Source organism: Hyaena hyaena, unplaced genomic scaffold, assembly GCF_003009895.1.
Source record: "Hyaena hyaena isolate Hyena2069 unplaced genomic scaffold, ASM300989v1 scaffold_9, whole genome shotgun sequence".
In the NCBI taxonomy this organism is placed as follows: Eukaryota; Metazoa; Chordata; class Mammalia; order Carnivora; family Hyaenidae; genus Hyaena; species Hyaena hyaena.
Genome location: NW_024080641.1, coordinates 4,875,590 through 4,894,422, shown reverse-complemented (window position 1 = coordinate 4,894,422; position 18,833 = coordinate 4,875,590). Strand labels below are relative to the sequence as shown.

General features: G+C 57.9%; 1 protein-coding gene across 1 annotated transcript; it reads left to right on the top strand.

Annotated features, from left to right (window-relative positions):
- Positions 1–2,130: 2,130 nt before the first annotated feature.
- BCL3 (BCL3 transcription coactivator) lies at positions 2,131–12,578 on the top strand. The gene is made up of 9 exons (XM_039250067.1): positions 2,131–2,522; positions 4,234–4,387; positions 9,471–9,579; positions 9,841–10,045; positions 10,145–10,233; positions 10,448–10,525; positions 11,125–11,292; positions 11,509–11,626; positions 11,937–12,578. Exons 1-9 carry the CDS (start codon positions 2,267–2,269, stop codon positions 12,122–12,124), a joined length of 1,365 nt encoding a protein of 454 aa, XP_039105998.1. The 5' UTR covers positions 2,131–2,266; the 3' UTR covers positions 12,125–12,578.
- The last annotated feature ends 6,255 nt before the right edge of the window (positions 12,579–18,833 follow it).

Here is an 18,833-nt window from a genome sequence, read left to right as displayed (position 1 = left end):
TAGACCATTTACTTCTCGCAGACCTGTCTTCCTCCTTCAGAGCCTCCTCCCTCAGACTTCTAACTCCCAGCTCTCATTCTCTCAGCCTTTCCAACCCTCCTCTGGGCCAAGTGCATAAGCCCCCTTCCCCCACCTCCAGTCCTGTCTGGCCCAAAGCCATTGCCGGACCTGCCACAGGGAAACAGAGTAGGGGGAACGTGGGTGCCCTTCCAACCCCACCTCCTAGGGTCACCACCTTGACCCTTGACGAAACCCGCCCCTCTGAGGCTCAACTTCCCCTTTTGTGCAGCGGGGTTGTGCGCTTGTGCTGTTTGAGCGTCCCCACCAGTGAGGGAGGGCTGTGTGGATGGGAAAGGCAGCACCCAAGCCCTCCAGCCAGATTCTTCCATTTCTTCCCCTGCCGAGGCTCCCCCAACGCGGGGAGGCAGGGGTTGGCATCGGCCCCGTTTGCCAGAAGTCCAAACTGAGTCCTCAAGACAAAGGATTTGCCCGATGTCCCACAGGGAGCACTTGGACCCAGGCCCGGCCCCCAAATGCTTCCCCATTACAGGGGCTAATGGGGAGTTGGGGGGCGACCCAGAGAGAGGCTGAAAGGAGAGAAGGGGAAGGGGTGAGGCTTCTCTCTCTGCACAGCTGCTCCTCACATCCCTGGTTAACGATCCACTGGGGTGGGGCCGGAGTCCTGGGCAAAGTCCCTTCCTGGGGACCGGGGCCCCACCCCCACTTTCAGGGTCGCTGAGGCACGCTGCTAGGGAGACCGAGAGACCGGGAGACAAAACGAGACAGAGGTGGGGCCAGAGACAGGGCGACGAAGGCCAGGGATGCGGGGACAGAGACACAAGCGAGCCAGGGGGACCTGCGTGCCTCCTGGACGAATCCGGGGTGCAGCCGCCATTCTTATGCCCACCCCCACCCCCGCCCCCGATCCCCAAAACCTCCCCCTTGGCCTCCCGTAACTCAGTGACCCGGACTCAACCCCAGCGACAGCCCCGCCTCAAGGGAAATCCGGGAAAGCCCCGCCGCTGGGGCCCCTCCCCGGGGCGGAGAGAAGCGAGGCAGGGGAGGGGCCCCGGAAAAGGCCCGCCTCTGCCCCTCCCCGCCCACCGGCTCCAGCCTGCCTCTGAGTCATGCCCCCAACCCGCCCGGCCTGTTCCCCACCCACCAACCCCGCCCGGACTGGAGGGGGATGTGGGGCCGAAGGGGTAGGCAGCCTGCCCCCCGCCCCCCAGGCTGTGGCCGCCCCGGCTCTGGTCTGGTGTCTCCGCGCCTCTTGCTATCTCTCGGGTCTCTTTTCCTCCGTTTCTCACGATCTCTCCGCCCAGAAGCCGGAGCTGAGTGAGGGATCCCGCAGAGACACACGCACTGTTTCCCGGTGCACTGCCCCGCCGCACCCCACCCCCCAGCGGAGCTCAGCCCCACGGCTGGGACACATGGAGGAGGCAGAGATGGGGACAGGGCTGGCGAGGGCGCCTGGGCGCCCGCCGAGGGCAGTCCCTGACCTGGGTGCGTCTTTCTGCTCCCGCAAAGGAGGAAACGGCTCAGAGAAGGGAAGTGCCTGGTCAAGGTCACCGGGCGAGGAAGTGGGAGTCGGGACTCGAACCCGCGCCCTAGGGGAGAGGCTGAGAGAGACAGAGAGATGGTGAGAGACACAGAGACAATAGAGACAGAGGCAGTGAGAACAGAGAGAGACGCGGAGATCGAGAAAGAGAGAGACGGGGGGTGGAGAGAGAGAGAGAGAGACGGGGTGGGGGGAGAGAGAGAGAGAGAGAGAGACCCAGACCCTGAGAGACTATCCAGATCAGAGAGTCAGAGATACAGAGATAGAGACAAATAGCCAGAGAGACCAAAGCACTGAGACATTGACGGCGAGAGGCAGGCTGCCGTAGGGGTGGGGACCCCCAGGCCCTGACCCCGCCCCCTTCCCCATCCCCGCCCCCCACCGAGGCCCAGCCGCCGGGGGCGCCGCGGGGTCGGGAGAGGGGCGGGCGCGGGGCGCGGCGCGGGCGGGACGCTCGGCGGGCTGCACCGCGGGGCGGCGGGAGCGGCGGCGGGTCCAGGAAACCCCTGGGGCGGACGGGTGGCCCCGGGGGGGCGGGGGGGGCCCGGGGGCGGGGAGGCGGGCGACCGGCACCGCCCCGGCCGACAAAAGTCCCTTCAATTCAGCCGGCGGCAGGGGAAGTCCCGGCGCCCGGCGCAGCCACCCTCCCGTGCAGCCGAGCCGCGCCGCGCTCCGGCCGCCCGCTCGGCCGCCGTCCCCGGCGGCCCCATGCCCCGATGCCCCGCGGGGGCCATGGACGAGGGGCCCGTGGACCTGCGCACCCGGCCCAAGGCCGCCGCGCCCCCCGGCGCCGCGCTGCCGCTCCGCAAGCGGCCTCTGCGCGCACCGTCCCCGGAACCCGCCGCCCCCCGCGGCGCCGCGGGCCCAGGGGTCACCCCGGATCCCCTAGGCGGCGGCTCCGACTCCCCGGCGGCCCCCGCGGCCCCCCACGGACTGGCCCGGCCAGAGGCGCTTTATTACCAGGGTGAGTGGCTGCCATGGGTCCCAGCCAGACGGGAGGGGGTTGTCTGATCGGGCAGAGGGGCACCAGAGCCAGGGAACAGAGTTCAGGACGCAAACACAGAGCTGTGAAACAGGGGGACGGTATCCAAGGTGCCAAGGACACAAATATGAGGTTTCTTGGGAGGGGACAGAGCCTGAAGTCCCAGGGACACAGCTGTGGAAGCGTCAGGAAGCAATGTCTTGGGGCACAGATATGGGAGTCCCAGAACCCCGGGTGTCAGGGGGCTCTGGGGGACGGGCTCAGAGTCCGAAACGCATAGATAAGGGGACCCAGGGGACAGTGCCCAGCAGTACAGACGCAGGGTCTCAGCGAGTCAAGCGGACAGAGCCTACAGTCCCAAGAACAGAGTTGTAAGCTCTTTAGAACGCAGATATGTAGGGTTATGACGAGTCGGCGCTTGGGCCCAAGAAACTGGGGTTCCCGGCATCCAGATATGTGGTGTCAAAGGGGGTCCTGAAAACAGCGACTGGGGTTCTAAGAAGACAGATGTTAGGGATGTCAGGCCCTCAGAATCTCAGGAACCAAGAAGGTATCAGAGAACAGCGGGAATCCGGAGAACAGAGCTGGAGTCTGAAGCATCCCAGTCGATGTCCGGAATCCTAAGGATCGAAGGAAACAGACCCAGATACTAGGGGTCCCCAGGAGCCAGCGGGCCAGAGGTCTGGGTTCTGGGCACCCAGTTAGGTAGGGGCACCCAGGATCAGGGTCTCATCTGAGGTCACAAGGTCAAGTGGTCACAGAGTCAAGGCTTGGGGGCTGAGGGTTCTAGGGTTCTAGGAATGGGGGCCAGGACCGGGGAGTTCTGGGGCTGGAGCATTTTGGGCCAGGGGCGTCCAGGCAAAAGGCTGCAGGGCACCAAGAGCTGGTACTGGAGATACGAGGACTTTGGGGGTGCAGGGATGGAGGGCCCCCAAGGATCAGGAGAGGACAAAGAAGGCCAAAATCATTCTCCCCACCCTATCGCCATCTCCGATGTCAAGGAAGGGGCCTCTGCTACCACAGCTGTGCCCACCTCACCGTCCCCAAGTGACCCCAAAAAGCTGCAGGGAGCCCGTGCTCCAGACTCTGGCCCCATTCCTGCCCTTGCCCCCCCATCAGAGCGCAGCACCTAGAGGGCCTCAGGCTGTCCATCAGGAGGCCTGCCACGGCCTCCTCCCCTCTCCCCCATTCCCCAGATGAGAACCCAGGCCTCAGTTTTCCCCATCTGTGCGGTGGGTGCATATGGCTTTGACTGCTGCCATGTTTGGCTTCTGACACCATTCCTCTCTCCTTCTGAGCCCCCCTTCTCCCCAGCTCTCTACACGGTCACCCCACACCCTACACCCATTCTTACCTCCCTCGGCTACAAATTCACCCAGCAAACAGGCCCTGGGGTCCCCTGCTGGGTGACGATGAGGTTCGGTCCCGTCCTTAAGGGACTCTGGCTAGTGAGAGATGGAGGCCAGAGGCATGAAGAGATACGTGACAATGACGGTGACCAGGGCTCACGGAGAATGGTGAAGGGGGAACGAGTTGCTGGAGCCCACGATGTACAAGGCCAGTTTGTCTTGGGCCTTTTGCACAAGGGACCTGGAAAACAGGCAGGTGGACAGAGCAGGAGTGAAGGCCTCGAGGTGGGGGTGGGTCGAGGGTCTGCAGGCTTGGCCTCACCCATGTCCTTTCCTCTGTCCAGGACCTCTACTGCCCCTATACCCGACCCCGACCATGGGCTCCCTCTTTCCCCTCGTGAACCTGCCTACACCCCTGTACCCCATGGTGTGCTCCATGGAACACCCCCTATCGGCTGACATCGCCGTGGCCACCCATGCAGATGAGGACGGAGACACGTGAGTAAAGCCTCCCATAAAATGGGGGGAGCCAGCCCTCCACCCACCTCACCCACCACATCACACGGGCTTCTGAATTACCTCTACCTGAGTTAAGATCCTCTCTCTACTGCTGGCTGTGACTTTGAGCAAGGCTTTTCCCCCTCGCTGTGCCTCAGTTTCCTCTGAAAAACGGGCAACCTGGGAGCACTTACCTCCTAGGACTGTTTTTGAAGTAGGGGGCTTCCACGTTTTTGTCAAAATCCGAACATGAGAAGGGGCGCCTGGCCCTTCAGTAGAGCGTGAAAGAAACTCTTGATCTGGGGGTTGTGTGTTCAAGCCCCACGTCTGAGATCACTTTAAATACATAAAATCCTTGCTTATTTTTTATTGTTATTGTTTATTTTGAAAGAGAGTGCGAGCATGCGAGCATGAGCAGAGGAAGGGCGAAAAGAGAGGGAGAGAGAGAGAATCCCAAGCAGGGTTCTTGCTGTCATCGCCCAGCCTGACTAGGGGTTCCATCCCACTAACTGTGAGATCACGACCTGAACCAAAATCAAGAGTCCGGACACTTAACCGACTGAGCCACCCAGGCGCCCCTAAATAAAATAAGCCCAGAAATTCTTTGAAAAAATTCCAAACGTGAGAAAGACATTTCACGGATTGATTTGTTTTATGAACCACACACGTTAAGCTCTTAGCACTGAGCCTGGTAGGTCAGAAGTGCTCAGTAAGTGTTAATTCATATGATTACCTTGTGTTCAGCCAAGCACACGTACACACAGATACGCTTGACATAAAAATTGCGCAGAACAAAACAGGAATCACCCTTCCTGCAAGGGGTCCACTTTGTGTGTTCTCACTACTCTGTAGTGTGTTTCATGATCTCATGGTCATAGGCCATTCGATTAATTTGCCGATCCCTTAAACTGATCTCACACATCCTATAGTTGATTGCCTGCAGTTTGAAGAACTTGCCCTCGAGGCCGCTGCGAATCCGTGCACGGGATGGTTTAGCTCTGTGCCCGGCACACAGTAAGCACTCCGCACACCTGAACATTACATTATTTATCCACCTAGGTCGGAGTTTCCGCTGGCCCCTTTCTCCCCCCCTCTGCCTGAGTTTCCCCCCTGTAAAAACAAGAACTATAAGCATGTGAGAGTCTGTGAGGCAGGCATGAGATGGCTTCTATAAAGCGCTTATCTGGGCATTGGTTTGGGGATTGGAAACGAAAGGTAGCGTAGGGATGGCACGGACACGCTTCTGCAGAAAGGGGATCGCCATCGCTGGCCAACGGGGCAACTTCACATCCCTGAGGCTCAGTTTCCCCTTCAGAAAATTGGGGGCTCCTACAGTATCTATCAAGATTAAACCTCAGTGTATTGATGTACCTACATCTAGAACATAGAACAAAGCCAGGCGCACAGTAGGTCCTCAGCACCTGGGAGTGGATATTCTAACAGAACTCCCCAGCTGTTTGTAGGCCATTCTGTGAGTCCAAGCAGGAGAAAGTGCCCGAGATATATATATATATATATATATATATATATATATATAAAGCTGAATAAAACTAGTTCCCTCCCACTCAGTGTATTGATGTACCTACATCTAGAACATAGAACAAAGCCAGGCGCACAGTAGGTCCTCAGCACCTGGGAGTGGATATTCTAACAGAACTCCCCAGCTGTTTGTAGGCCATTCTGTGAGTCCAAGCAGGAGAAAGTGCCCGAGATATATATATATATATATATATATATATATATATATATATAAAGCTGAATAAAACTAGTTCCCTCCCACTCTGGGTACCTCTGGGGTCATCTGTGAAATAGATTTAATTTGTATCTGCCCCCTGGGGTGATTTGTTTGCAGCCTGTGAACACAGAAGACCTGGCACCCCAGTCTCAAGCCCTGCGCCCCACCCGCCCTCCCCCGCTCTCCCCCTCCCTCCCCTCTAAAGCAAACACTTCTTCCTCAGCTGCCTGTTGGGGGAAATCCCTTCCCGCAGAACTTGACCGCAGCCCAGCTGCTCTGCCTCCCCCACGTCAGCACCCGTCACTCACTCGCAGCCTCCCCCTCCTGGCGTTCAATCTAACCTTAACCCCTTCCGCTGGGCCCAAGACTTTACCGGAATGGACAGCTGGCTAGCCCGGGGGCGGGGGCGGGGCACACGCTAAGTCTGGGTCCCCAGAGCTGCAAAGCTTGGTTGCGAGGCTCGGCTTCTAGGGACTCAAGAGAGCAGAGAGCAAGAATCTCAGAGCATCTGGACCCTCAAGACGTCAGGCGCCTGGGAGCTAGAAATCTGGGTCTCCAAGAGAGAGGGGCGGTGTTCTGAATCCCAGAGAGCAGAGGTTGGGAGGGGTACTGTATTCCTTGACCCCTGAGGGCTTAAGGAACAGGGTTCAGGACAGCTTGGGATGTATGACCCACAGGGTCGGTATTCGCAAAGAGGGCGCCGTATTACCTACCGAGTCCTAAGAGATCTCAGGGTTGGAAGCCGGGATATGGGGGACACGGAGGCCGCTGGAGTCTGAGCCCTGAACGGTGGAGTTCCAGACGCGCCCCTAGGCTGGAAGACTTGGGGTCCTTCCCTGCAGGGAAGCTTGGTCTCCTTAGGTCGGCCTCCCTCCCGCCCCACCCCCAGGCGAGGATGGAAGTAGGGGTGCCGGGGGAGGGGTGGTGGTGGCCGGGGTAGATCCCCGGCGGGAGGCTTCCCTCCCCCGGGAGCAGGAAGCGGAGCCCCGCCCAGCAGACCTGTTACTGGAAGTCCGAGGGCTGGGCCGCCCCTCCCGTCCCCACTTCCTCCAGCCCCGCCCCACCCCCTGCAGCCCGCGCGTTTATGGGAACTCAGGCCTGGACGGTTTCTCTGAAATCATTCGCTCCCTCTGCCCTCACTTAACCCTGCCCGCCCCAAGAGGGACGCAGGCCGGGCTTCCTGGGAGACGATGGGAGGGAAGGGAGCCCTTCTCCGCCCCCTCCCTCCCCGCAGCCCGGCCCCTCCCCCAACATTTTCCTCCTAAATTTGGCTTTCACGGGTCAGGATCCAGGTTCAGCATTTCACCTGCAGAGCTCCTCCTGGGAGGCGGGCGCTATTGCGGGCTATACTTTCTGGGGGAGAAACCGGGAGGGCCACGTGATTTTGCTCTAGCACGTGCAGCTAGGGAGGGCTGCACCCAGTTTGCCACCCTGGCCCGCTTAGCCCCCACAGCGCCCATCCCTGGTTCCAAGGAACCATTTAGGGAGCGGGTTTAGCCTGCAACTCGTGATCTCATCTCAGGTCTGGATCACTGGGTCGTGAGTTCAAGCCCTGCATTGGGTTCTGACTTTAAACATTTAAAAATTAGGGGCTCCTGGGGGGCTCAGTCGGCTAAGCGTCAGACTTCGGCTCAGGTCATGATTTCCGGGTTGGTGGATTCAAGCCCCCTGGCCGGCTCTGGAGCCTGCTTCGGATTCTCTCGCTCTCTGCCCCTCCCCCACGTGTTTGTGCTCTCTCTCAAAAATAAACATTAAACATTTTTTTAAATTAAGAAAATAAAATGTGGATTCTGGAAGCATATTTCCATGGGGAGAACCACTGTTCACCTGCAGCTCAGGGTAGTAAGAGGCAGTGATGGGTGAGAAAGTCGTGACTCTAGTAAGTGGACTTTAGAAGGTTGTGTGGCTTGTGTACATGCAGTTAACCTTGTACCCTTAGTGCTAATGCTCCCCCCCACACACACAGCGGTCATCCCAGACTGCCCCCACCTCTATAAATGGCTCTTCCAGGCTGGGGCTGCAGGAAGGAGCAGGGAGTTTACTAGGACACCCTCTCCAGATCAGCGCCTGTGGAGCTGAAGGAGGTTGGGCCGCTGTGTCCTCTCGGCAGCCCTTAGCTGTCTCACAGGGAATGCTGCCGCTCGAGTGGCCTTTAGAGATGCCGCCAGAGGCCAGGCCCTCTGTGCCAGCACTGGCCAGTCACGGGATGCCAGTGGATGGCAGCTGCCCCCACTCATGACCCAGGCAAGCAGTTCTTTCCAGCGGACGGTAATTCCCAGAGACAGCTGAGCGCCCACAACCTTCCCAGAAGCTAAGGGAACGAGACCTTCAGTCTGGAAGGGAGGGCTCTGGGTTATGCAGCCCAGCGTCTGGAACCACGACTCCATCCTGTACATCCCACCTCCCCCTGGGACAAAAACTCCTCCAAATAAATGCTCTGCCTGTGCCGTGCAAGTCACAACTGACAGAGAGAACTTGACGGCTCCTGCTTATCCCCACACGTTTCACAGATGAGAGGGCTGGGGACATGCTCCCAGCTTCCAGGTTGGCCAGGGAGCACTGTGATGATGAGTTCATTTATGAGGTACATGTCTGTGGAGCACCCGCTTGGCACAGGCCGCTGTCCTGGGCCCCGGGCAGTGACCAAAGCAGACAGAACGCCCTGGCCCGGTGGAGGTGGCATTCTAGCGGGGGAGATTCAGACAGGAAACAAGTAAACTGTACAATGTCAGGTGATGATGTGAAGGAAAATTAAGCAGGGGGGGGAAGGGGAGCGAGTCGCAGCCATACCATTTTAGCAGGGGCCCAAATGAGGGGAGCAAATCGTGCAGATATCTGCGGGACAGCTGTTCCAGAGAACAGCCAGTGTCAAGGCCCTGGGAGGCAAGCGTGCCTGTCTTGTTCAAGGAACAGCAAGGAAGCCAGGCAGAGTGAAGAGAGCAGACAGGGGAGAAGCCAAAGGGGTGGAAGAAGGGAACACAAGATCCCACAAGGCCTGTTTGACCTTTATTCTGCAGGTTCTGGGCAGAGGAGGGACTTGATCTAAGTTGCAAAAAGGTCCCTCTGGCTTCTTGGGGGGAGGGGGGGCGCGGGGAGGAGCGGGGAGGAGCGGTGCAGACAGTAGAGCAGGGGTTGAAGCAGCGAGGCCAGTGAGGAGGGAACCATCCAGGAGGGAGGCGATGGTGGCTGAATCAGGATGGAGGGAGCGAGGGTCAGGAAAAGTGTTTGGGTTCTGGGTGTTCTTCTAAAGCACCCAGCACAAGTTGGGTTTAGCACCCTTAAGCTTATGGGGGTGAGAGGTAACTAACGAGCCCCTAATGCTTGTGATTCCCTCCCCCCACCCCCCAGGCCACTCCACATTGCCGTGGTGCAGGGCAATCTGCCAGCTGTGTACCGGCTTGTCAACCTCTTCCAGCATGGGGGCCGCGAGCTGGATATCTACAACAACCTACGGCAGGTGAGTCGGGGGTGAGGGGGCTGGATCTGATGGAAGAAAGGGCTGAGGGTCCGGATTCCTGAGTCCTGGACAGGAAGAGCTGGGGGCCGTGCCTCTTGAATCTGAGGGAGGAGGTACTCCAGATTTCTGGTTCCCGTACCCTTAGTACCCTTGTACCCTTAGTGTTAAGACTGGAGCTGGGGGTCAGGACTCAGAAATTCTGGGACACGGGACTGGGACGCAGGGCAGGGTACAGGTCCCTCACGGTCTCTGTTCCCCCAGACACCCCTCCACCTGGCTGTGATCACCACACTGCCATCTGTGGTCCGGCTCCTCGTGACGGCTGGTGCCAGCCCCATGGCCCTGGACCGTCATGGCCAGACAGCAGCCCACCTGGCGTGTGAGCACCGCAGCCCGACCTGCCTACGGGCGCTGCTGGACAGCGCAGCCCCGGGCACCGTGGACCTGGAGGCCCGCAATTACGACGGTGAGCACCTACCCCGGCGCCGAGTGGGGCTGCCTGGCCAAGTCCTGAAGTCCAAGGGCCCCAAAACCCAGGCTTAAACGGAGTCTTCCTGTACCTCAGGGCTCACCGCCTTACACGTGGCCGTGAACGTGGAGTGCCCCGAAGCCGTGCTGCTCTTGCTGGAGCGGGGTGCAGACATCGACGCGGTGGTGAGCAGGCGCGGGCCGGAGGTGGGGCCAAGAGGAGCCGGGGCGGGACCCCCAAGGGGGCGGGGCTTGCGTGGGAGGCCGCGCGAGCGGGGGTGGGGGTGGGGCTTGAAGTATCTAACGGGATTGAGATGTCAGAGCAAGCGGCTGGGATACTGGCCGCTGGCGGATTGGGCAGAACTTGGAGACCCTCAGAGACCGTCCCTCCGTTCTGCAGGACATTAAAAGCGGCCGCTCCCCACTCATCCATGCAGTGGAAAACAACAGCCTGAGCATGGTGCAGCTGCTGCTGCAGGTGGGTACTGCCCTTGCCCTTGGCCTCTCGCCCGCCCTCTCCTCCCGCACCAGCCCCGCAGTCGCCCCGCGTCGCTGGCATCGGCCCTGCCTTCCGGCTCTGGCTCCCTCTCGTGCTCCGCTTCGCGCGCTTCCTCTCCCTTCTAGGCATCGACATGTCAACCTTATGACGTCACCCTTCCAAGGCTGTCCTCTGGTCCCGGACCTTCTCCCTTTCCTCGCCCGCCCCCAAAGGAGCCGGCCCTGCGCGCGGCGGCCTTGCACACCCTGCCTTCCGGCTCCCGCCCCGCCAGGACTCCGGACCCTTCCTTTCCCTGACTCCGCCCCTACTTCGGCCTGGCGGCGGAGTCCCGCTCCCGCCGGTTCAGCCCGTCCGCTCAGTGTCGCTCTGACCCGCCCTGGGTTCTGGTTGCCACCCTTCTGCCACCTCACCGGGATCTGGTCCCGCCCAGGTCCTGGCCCCGGTCCGGGGGGGGGCCCCCCCCCAGCCTCAGTCCCCTCCCCGACGCTCGGACCCCAGCCCGGCCCCGCCCCATCCACCGCCCGGGCCCGGGTCCCGCGGGGCGGCGGCCGCGCTGACCCTGCCCTCCCGCCCCGCAGCACGGCGCCAACGTGAACGCGCAGATGTACTCGGGCAGCTCGGCGCTGCACTCGGCGTCCGGCCGCGGGCTCCTCCCGCTCGTGCGCACGCTGGTCCGCAGCGGCGCCGACAGTGGCCTCAAGAACTGCCACAACGACACGCCGCTCATGGTGGCGCGCAGCCGCCGGGTGAGTGCGCGCGCTGGCAGGGCCTGTGCCCGCGCGCCGGTCCGCGTGGACGTGACATCTGAGTGCGCGCAGGGGAGCGGGACAGCCTGTGGGTCCGCGGGAGCGAGCTCGGACAGGGGGGCCTGAGGCACAGAGCCGACCGTGCGCTTCAAGACTGGAGAGAGGGAGAGCAGCGTGGGCAGGAGGGGCCTGATGGTGACCCCCCACTTCCTACAGGTCATCGACATCCTGAGGGGGAAGGCGACCAGGCCTGCTCCCGCATCCCAGCCGGAGCCCTCGCCAGACCGCAGTGCCACCACCTCCCCTGAAAGCAGCAGCCTCCTCAGCTCCAACGGTGAGAACCTAGCCTCGCTTCGCCAACTTCTCAGTCCTCCCTTCCCCCCCAGCCATCCAGGCCCCCAGCCCCTCCCCCACAACCATCCATTGCCCCCAAACCCTCCCCTTCCCAACCTTCCAGGTTCCTAGCCCCTCCCCCACAACCATCCAGGACCCCAGCCCCTTCTCCCCCAGAACCTAACGGGGGCCCCCATCGCTCCCCTCTCAGAACATTCTAGACCCCTGTTCTTCTCCAGACGCCCCAGAGGGGGCCCCAACTCCTCCTTGGAGCTGGCCTCTGACTGCGCCCACCTTTCTTCCCCCTCCAGGTCTCCTTTCTGCATCACCCTCCTCCTCGCCCTCCCAGTCTCCCCCCAAGGACCCACCTGGATTCCCCATGGCCCCCCCCAATTTCTTCCTTCCTCCCTCATCTCCACCTGCCTTCCTGACCTTCGCTGGGGTCCTCCGAGCCCCAGGCCGGCCGGTGCCCCCCTCTTCAGTTCCAGGAGGCAGCTGAGACGGATGGGGGGGCAGATCTCAGACTCATGCGGAGGGACCTCCCTGCCCTGTGGTGGTCGGGCCTCCTGGAAACTGTGAAGACCTCACTCTGCCCCCCCCCCCCCAATCTTGAGGACCAGGACTTGCACAGAGGGACAAGCATCCACCCATAAGCCCCCTCTTCTGAGCAAAGATATCCTCCCGCCCCATCCCCCTCACCCCCCAGGGCTCTTACATACTCTCATCCTCGGCACCAGGCCCCCAGGCCCCCAGGCCCCCAGGCCCCCGTCTGGAGTTTCACCCAAATTCCTTCTCCTCTCCCAGAGCTGGTGGAGCCAGGGAATTGCCACTCCCCTCCCCCCTCGACCCGCATGGATGAGGAGGGGGAGTTGGGCTGCAGCCAGGCACTGATAATGTAAATTATTAGGCATTTTGGTTAGATGTCTTTTGTAATAAACTATTTTTGTACCATACCCTGGCTTGGCTGGGCCTCTTTCACGGGAAGAGCTGGTGGCGGGGGAAGGGCTGGGGGAAGCATGCGCATGCGCGGGCCCAGCGGCGCCTCCTAGCCGGCCAGTGACCTGTCTTGTCTCTGATGACTGATGATGACAGGTGCGGGCGACTCTGGGGTTTCTGGTGCGTTTGTTCTGTGCTGTCACCGCGGCACTATTTCTGGGGATGACAGTGTGCGACATCTTTCCGGGGGACCTTTTTGGATTCCGTCGTGACCCGGGGTGTCTGCAGACCTGCGGGTTTGTCAGGTTTGAGTGTCCCTGTGGTATCATAGCTGTCACGTGACTGATGGTCTGGGAGCCTGTGTGCAAGTAGCACTGGTGAGTGTTTGTAACATTGACACCTGTGGTCATCGTGTGACTCTTTCCATGTGGCTGCCTTCTTTCTGTGCCATTTTTAATACCCTGTGATCCCAGAGATCCCCCCCGCCACACACACACAGTGTTTGTGTTTGACTCTGTGTCACTCAGGGTTTGCATTCATTTCATGTCACCACTGTCACATAACACCACAAACTTAGTGGCTTAAAACACCAGATTTAGTCACAGTTCTACAGGTCAGAAGTCCAAAATCAGGGGACCTTTGTGACTCAGTTGGTTAAGCATCCAACTTGGGCTCAGGTCATGATCTCACAGTTTGTGGGTTTGAGCCCCACGTCGGGCTCTGTGCTGACAGCTCTGACCCTAGAGCCTGCTTCTGATTCTGGGTCTCCCTCTCTGCCCCTCCCCCGTGGGAGCTCTCTCTCTCTCTCTCTCTCTCTCTCTCAATAAATAAACATTTTAAAAAAGTTTTAATACAGTAACACCCACAGGGGCGTCTGGGTGACAGTCTGTTGAGTGGCCAACTCTTGATTTCGGCTCAGGCCATGATCCCGGGTCATGAGATTGAGCCTCAAGTCAGGTTCTACACTAAGCATGGAGCCTACTCCAGATTCTCTCTCACCTCTTCTGCCCCTCTCCTCCTCTCTCCTCTCTAAAAGAAAAGAAAATATATTTAAAAAATTTAAAGTGACATCTACAGATTGTAGGGATTAGGAGAAAGAGAGCCTTTATTCAGCCGGCCCCAGGCTTCCATCAGAGAAGCAGTTTACTAGGAGGTAGGTATGGGTAAGAGATTGTTACCGGGATTTGACCATCGAGAAAGGAAGATGCATATACAGTGGGGACAGCAAGACAAGCTGGAACCCCCAAGGAAGGACTCGAACCCGCACTGGTCTCCGCTGCCTCCAACTCATGAAAGGGGGGTGTCCTCTGGGAGAAGCTGGCAACCTTGGTCCCATTCTGTCGGGCAGTGACCACATGTTTGTGTATTTCAGAGCGATGGTGAGTGTCATGTTTTGGTTTGTTTGGGGTTTTTTTTCAATCTTGGGGGCCTCCCTGAGCCTCTGGCCCTTCGTATGTCTTGGCCGCTGTGAACATTTCTGCCGCCACTGCTTCACAGCGCGTTGTGCCTTTGGGGCCAGCGGCGTTAGTGCCTTCCTGGGAGACGGTGTCGTGTCCCCAGAATGGCTGAGTGTCTGTGTGTGTGTGTGTGAGTGTGTGTGAGTGTGTGTGCGCGCGCAGGCACGTGCGCACACCCAGGGTGAGCTCTCACGGGGTGATCCGTGTTCGCCCAACTTAGATGGCTGTATGCTCTGCGTGTGCTTGTGACCCTGTGGCGGCATCTCTCAGCCGCCTCTGGGCTCCCGCGTCCCCGGAGCCGCCTGACCTCGCCCGACCTCGGAGGGCCTATTAGCTTCCTAGGGTTGCTGTAATAAAGGACCACAAACTGGGTGTCAGGAAACGACCGAAATGTATTCTCTCCTGGTTCCGGAGGCCAGAAGTCTGAAATCAAGTAGTCAGCAGGGCCACACCCCCTCCAGAGGCTCCTTGCCCCTCCCAGCTTGTGGCCCCCACACCCCTGAGCCTGTGGTCCCCTCTCTCTGGTCTCTGCCTCCGTCTTCCTGTGGCCTCCTCTCCGGGTGTCTGTGTCTTCTCTTCTTCTGTCTCTTTAGTTAATTTTGTTAGTTTATTGATTTTTGAGAGACAGCGAGAGCCAGAGCATGAGACGGGGCAGGAGCAGAGAGGGAGAGGGAGACACAGACTCTGAAGCAGGCTCCAGGCTCTGACCTGTCAGCACAGAGCCCGACGCGGGGCTCGAACCCACGAACCCCGAGATCATGACCTGAGCCGGAGTCAGATGCTCAACCGCCTGAGCCACCCAGGCGCCCCTCTTCTTCCATCTCTTGTAAGGATGCTTGTCAATGGATTTGGGGCCCACCTAGATAATACAAGATGATCTCATCTCAAGAGCTTTGCCTTAATTATATCTGCAAGGATCTCTTTTCCAAATAAGGTCACATTCATGAGTTCCAGGGGTTAGGATGGGAACATATTTTTTTTCAAAAATTTTTAGTGTTTATTTATTTTTTGAGACAGAGAGAGACAGAGCATGAGCAGGGAGGGTCAGAGAGAGGGAGACACAGAATCCGAAGCAGGCTCCAGGCTCCGAGCTGTCAGCACAGAGCCCGATGCGGGGCTTGAACTTGTCAACCGTGAGATCATGACCTGAGCCGAAGTCAGATGCTTAACTGACTGAGCCGCCCAAGATGGGGATGTATTTTTTACGGGGGCGGGGGTGGAGGGGGAGCCATCATTCAACCCACTACAGAGGGTGACCGCTGGGCCCTGCAGGCAGCTGTGTGTGAGACCGTGTCATGTGATAGTCCCACCACACGTGTAAGGCCACATGCAACGACCATTTCTCCAGCAGGGAGGGGCTCCTTCCCCACTGTGGCCCTTCCCTCGGCAGCCAGCCAGCTCGCTGTGCTGCGGGGCACGAAGCAGACCCCTGAGAAGTGATGGCAGAGTGAGTGAGCCTCCCCCACCCCACCCCTCTCCCCAACGTTACGGTGCCTCTGATTCTTTGTGCCTACGTCCGGTCCTGTGTCACCCTGTGTTGACCCATTTGAGGGCATGGATGGAAGCAAAACTATCAGCAGCCCTTTATTGGCCACGACCGCACCCGTACTCCAGACGAGAAAACTAAGACTCAGAGAGAGCAAATCGGTCCCAGCCCAGGTCTGCCGCCTCCAAGTCCATGCTCATGACCACAGGGCCCTCTTGCCGGGCAGGAAAGTCATGCACGGTTGCATCTATTATTTTATTCTCATTTAATGTTTATTTTTGCAAGAGAGAGAGCAGGGGAGAGGCAGAGAGAGGGAAGGAGACAGAGGATCCGAAGTGGGCTCTGCACTGATAGCAGAGAGCCCAACACGGGGCTCGAACTCACCAGCGGTGAGATCGTGACCCAAGCTGAAATCGGATGCTCAACCCGCGTCTATTATTTTAACTGTGCATGCGACAGTGCAGTTACTGCATGCTACTGGAAGGGATGACACGCAGGGGTGCCATGGAGGGAGCACAGGCCTCGGAGTCAGAACTGACCTCCCTTCCACCGTGCCCTCCCATCCCTGGCTGCCTAACCTCAACCAGGTGACTTCAAAGCCCGGAGCCTCAGTTTCCACATCTGCAGAAAGGGGGCATCACAACAATAGCGTCCATCCTGCCACTCTGTTGTGGGGATTAAACACGAATGGACTGTGTGTGGCACTGAGAGTGAAGCTGATAAACGGGAACTGGTGTGGTTATCATCCGGGAATTGGTTTTGTGGGAGGCGAGGCGGAGGAGGAGACACCTATTCTTTATCTTGACTGAAAAATTAGATAATGAGGCCCTAGCCTAGATGTGTGGATTAGCTAGACTTTTTATTCAGCTTTGCTAACGGACACTAAAAATATATCGTGGCTACAGGCACCTGGGTGGCTCAGTCGTTTAAGCCTGTGACTATTGATTTCGGCTCAGGTCATGATCTTACTGTATGTGAGATCGAGCCCCGCATCAGGCTCTTTGCTGACACTGCAGCAAATCCCTACTTGGGATTCTCTCTCTCCTTCTCTCTCTCTGCCCCTCCCACGCTTTCTCTATCTCTCTCAAATAAACTTAAAAATATTTTTATTTTTATTTTTTAAATTTATTTTTAAAAATATTTTTAATAAAAATATATAGTGGCTTAACTAGGAGGGGGGAGGAGCTCCATATGTTTCTCTCATGAAAAGGTCCAGTTAATACCCAGGGCTAGAATAGTAGCTTGAGAATGTCAGAGACCCAGCCTCCTACCTTGCTGCTTGCTGCCTTCACCTGGCACTTCCACCCTGTGGGCCAATATGGCTGCGCCAGCTCCTACCATCACATCTGCATTCCAACCACTGAGAAGAAAAAAGAAAGTAAAATGCATGTCCCTGGGTTTTAAGACTAAAACCCAGAAGTTATACGTATCACATTCTATTCCCTAGAATTTAGTCATGGGCCCACACCTATCACAAGGGAAACCAGGAAATGTCATTGGTTTTCTGGGCAGCACATACCCAGCTAAAATTCTGAGGTTCTGTTACAAAAGGAAGAAGGGAGAACGGCCATGGAGGCCCAACAAGTGTATCTGTCACACTCAGGTCACCAAGTGGCTATGTGACCCTGGGTGACATGAGTTTACCATCCGGAGCCTCGGTTTCCTCACTGGCAAAATGGGATTAACACCGGTCTTTCGGGGTTGAGGAGTCAATCGGGACTCAATGAGAGTGTGGGGGCCAGACGTTTAGCACAGGGCCTGCCCATAGTCAGCCTAGAGTGTGTTGGGAATCTCCTTGAACTTGCGAGTCCAGGATGTGGGTGATGTGCCTCTTCATGTGTGAGAAACTCTCCCCAGGTTCAAGAGCTGAACCCAGCATTGACCTTGGTAAGTTACTTCTCTAAAACAAAGGATCTGGCTTCTCCACACATGGAAATCCCCTCTCAGCCTCCTAACCTTGGGACCGGGCATGTGTCCTTACACACCCATCCCCCTCACGCCCTCATCCCCCTTCCCCTGGAGAAGGGCAGACTCCTAGGAGCGGGGAGGAGCTCCATATATAGGGTCTCCAGCCCCCCCCCCCCGACCTCACAGAACTAAGCCCACATCCCTCTCCCATTACCACCAAGACTGCTCTTGTCTGTGACGGTCCTAACATTCTAAAGCCAAAAGTCGTATTTTCAAATCCATTTCTTGGGGGCCCCGGCCCCCGCCGCAAAGCTTCACTTGCTATCACCACCCTGGGTAAATCCAGACACTCAGTCAGAGAATGGCTCTTCCAGGTGCATGCGTGAAATCTGCCAAATCCCAAATGTTGGTGCCATTCCCAAAGCAACAATGTTAAGAGTGTGCAAACAAAGCAGGGCAAAGCTACTGGTTAGATGTGTTTGCAGACCCTCATGGAAGCCAAACAGACATTTTACAGAAAGGGAAACTGAGGCCCAGAGAGTTGGGGGCGAGGGGACTGACATGGTGAGGCTATGAGCCCAGGGTTCCGGGATTCACCATCATCAGTAACGGAATGACAAGTATCCTGTGCCTTCTGAGACGAGGCACTCAGATGGACGTGGCACATCTCTTCTACGATATTCCTGCCACCAGAATCTAATGACAAGGACATATCAGACAAACTCAAATCCAGGGGGCGACATCTTACAAAAAGAACCGGCCTGTCATCTTCAAAAACGTCAAGCTCACGAAACACAAGGAAAGGCTGAGCAATTGTGCCAGCCCGAAATAGACGAAGGAGACAGGAAACCGAATACAAGTCAGGACCTCAGTTTGGATACTGGACTGGAGAAAAATCCCTTGCTAGTAAAGGGTAGTTTGGGTGATGTGCCTCACCTGGAGAGGCGAACTAGGCTGCACTGTTAGAAACTAGCACTGGATCACTGGCAAGCGTCCGGATTCTGGTGACTGCGCTGTGACTGTGTCCGGGAATAACCTCCCAGGTAGAAATACTAGTGTTCAGGGCAAAGGGGTGTAACGCCTGAAGCTTACTCTCCAACAGTTCAGAGGGGACAAAAGCAGAGAGAGCCCACGATCGAGCGCATCAGCGATCCCCAACTGGTGAATCTGGGCGAAGGGTGCGCAAGAAGTCTTTGCTTTGTCCTGTTCTTGCGACTTCCCTGCAAGTTTAAAATGATTTCAAGAGAGAAAAAAAAGTGATTGCAAATGAAAAAGTCATGCTTTAAAAGTTGAAGGTTTCAGGCTCTGTGTTTCTAAGACTGTCTATGCCTGTGCGTGGAGTTGTGGTCGGAGTTTGGGAAGTTGGGACGGTGAATTTGCTGCTTCAGACACGGCCTTGAGGTGTGGCCGGGGCCCTAGGG

Coding starts and splice junctions, on each gene's coding strand:
- BCL3 (XM_039250067.1), top strand. CDS start 2,267: ATGCCCCGATGCCCCGCGGGGGCCATGGACGAGGGGCCCGTGGACCTG. Junction 10,046..10,144: donor GGAGGCCCGCAATTACGACG/GTGAGCACCTAC, acceptor CCTGTACCTCAG/GGCTCACCGCCTTACACGTG. Junction 11,627..11,936: donor CAGCCTCCTCAGCTCCAACG/GTGAGAACCTAG, acceptor TTCCCCCTCCAG/GTCTCCTTTCTGCATCACCC.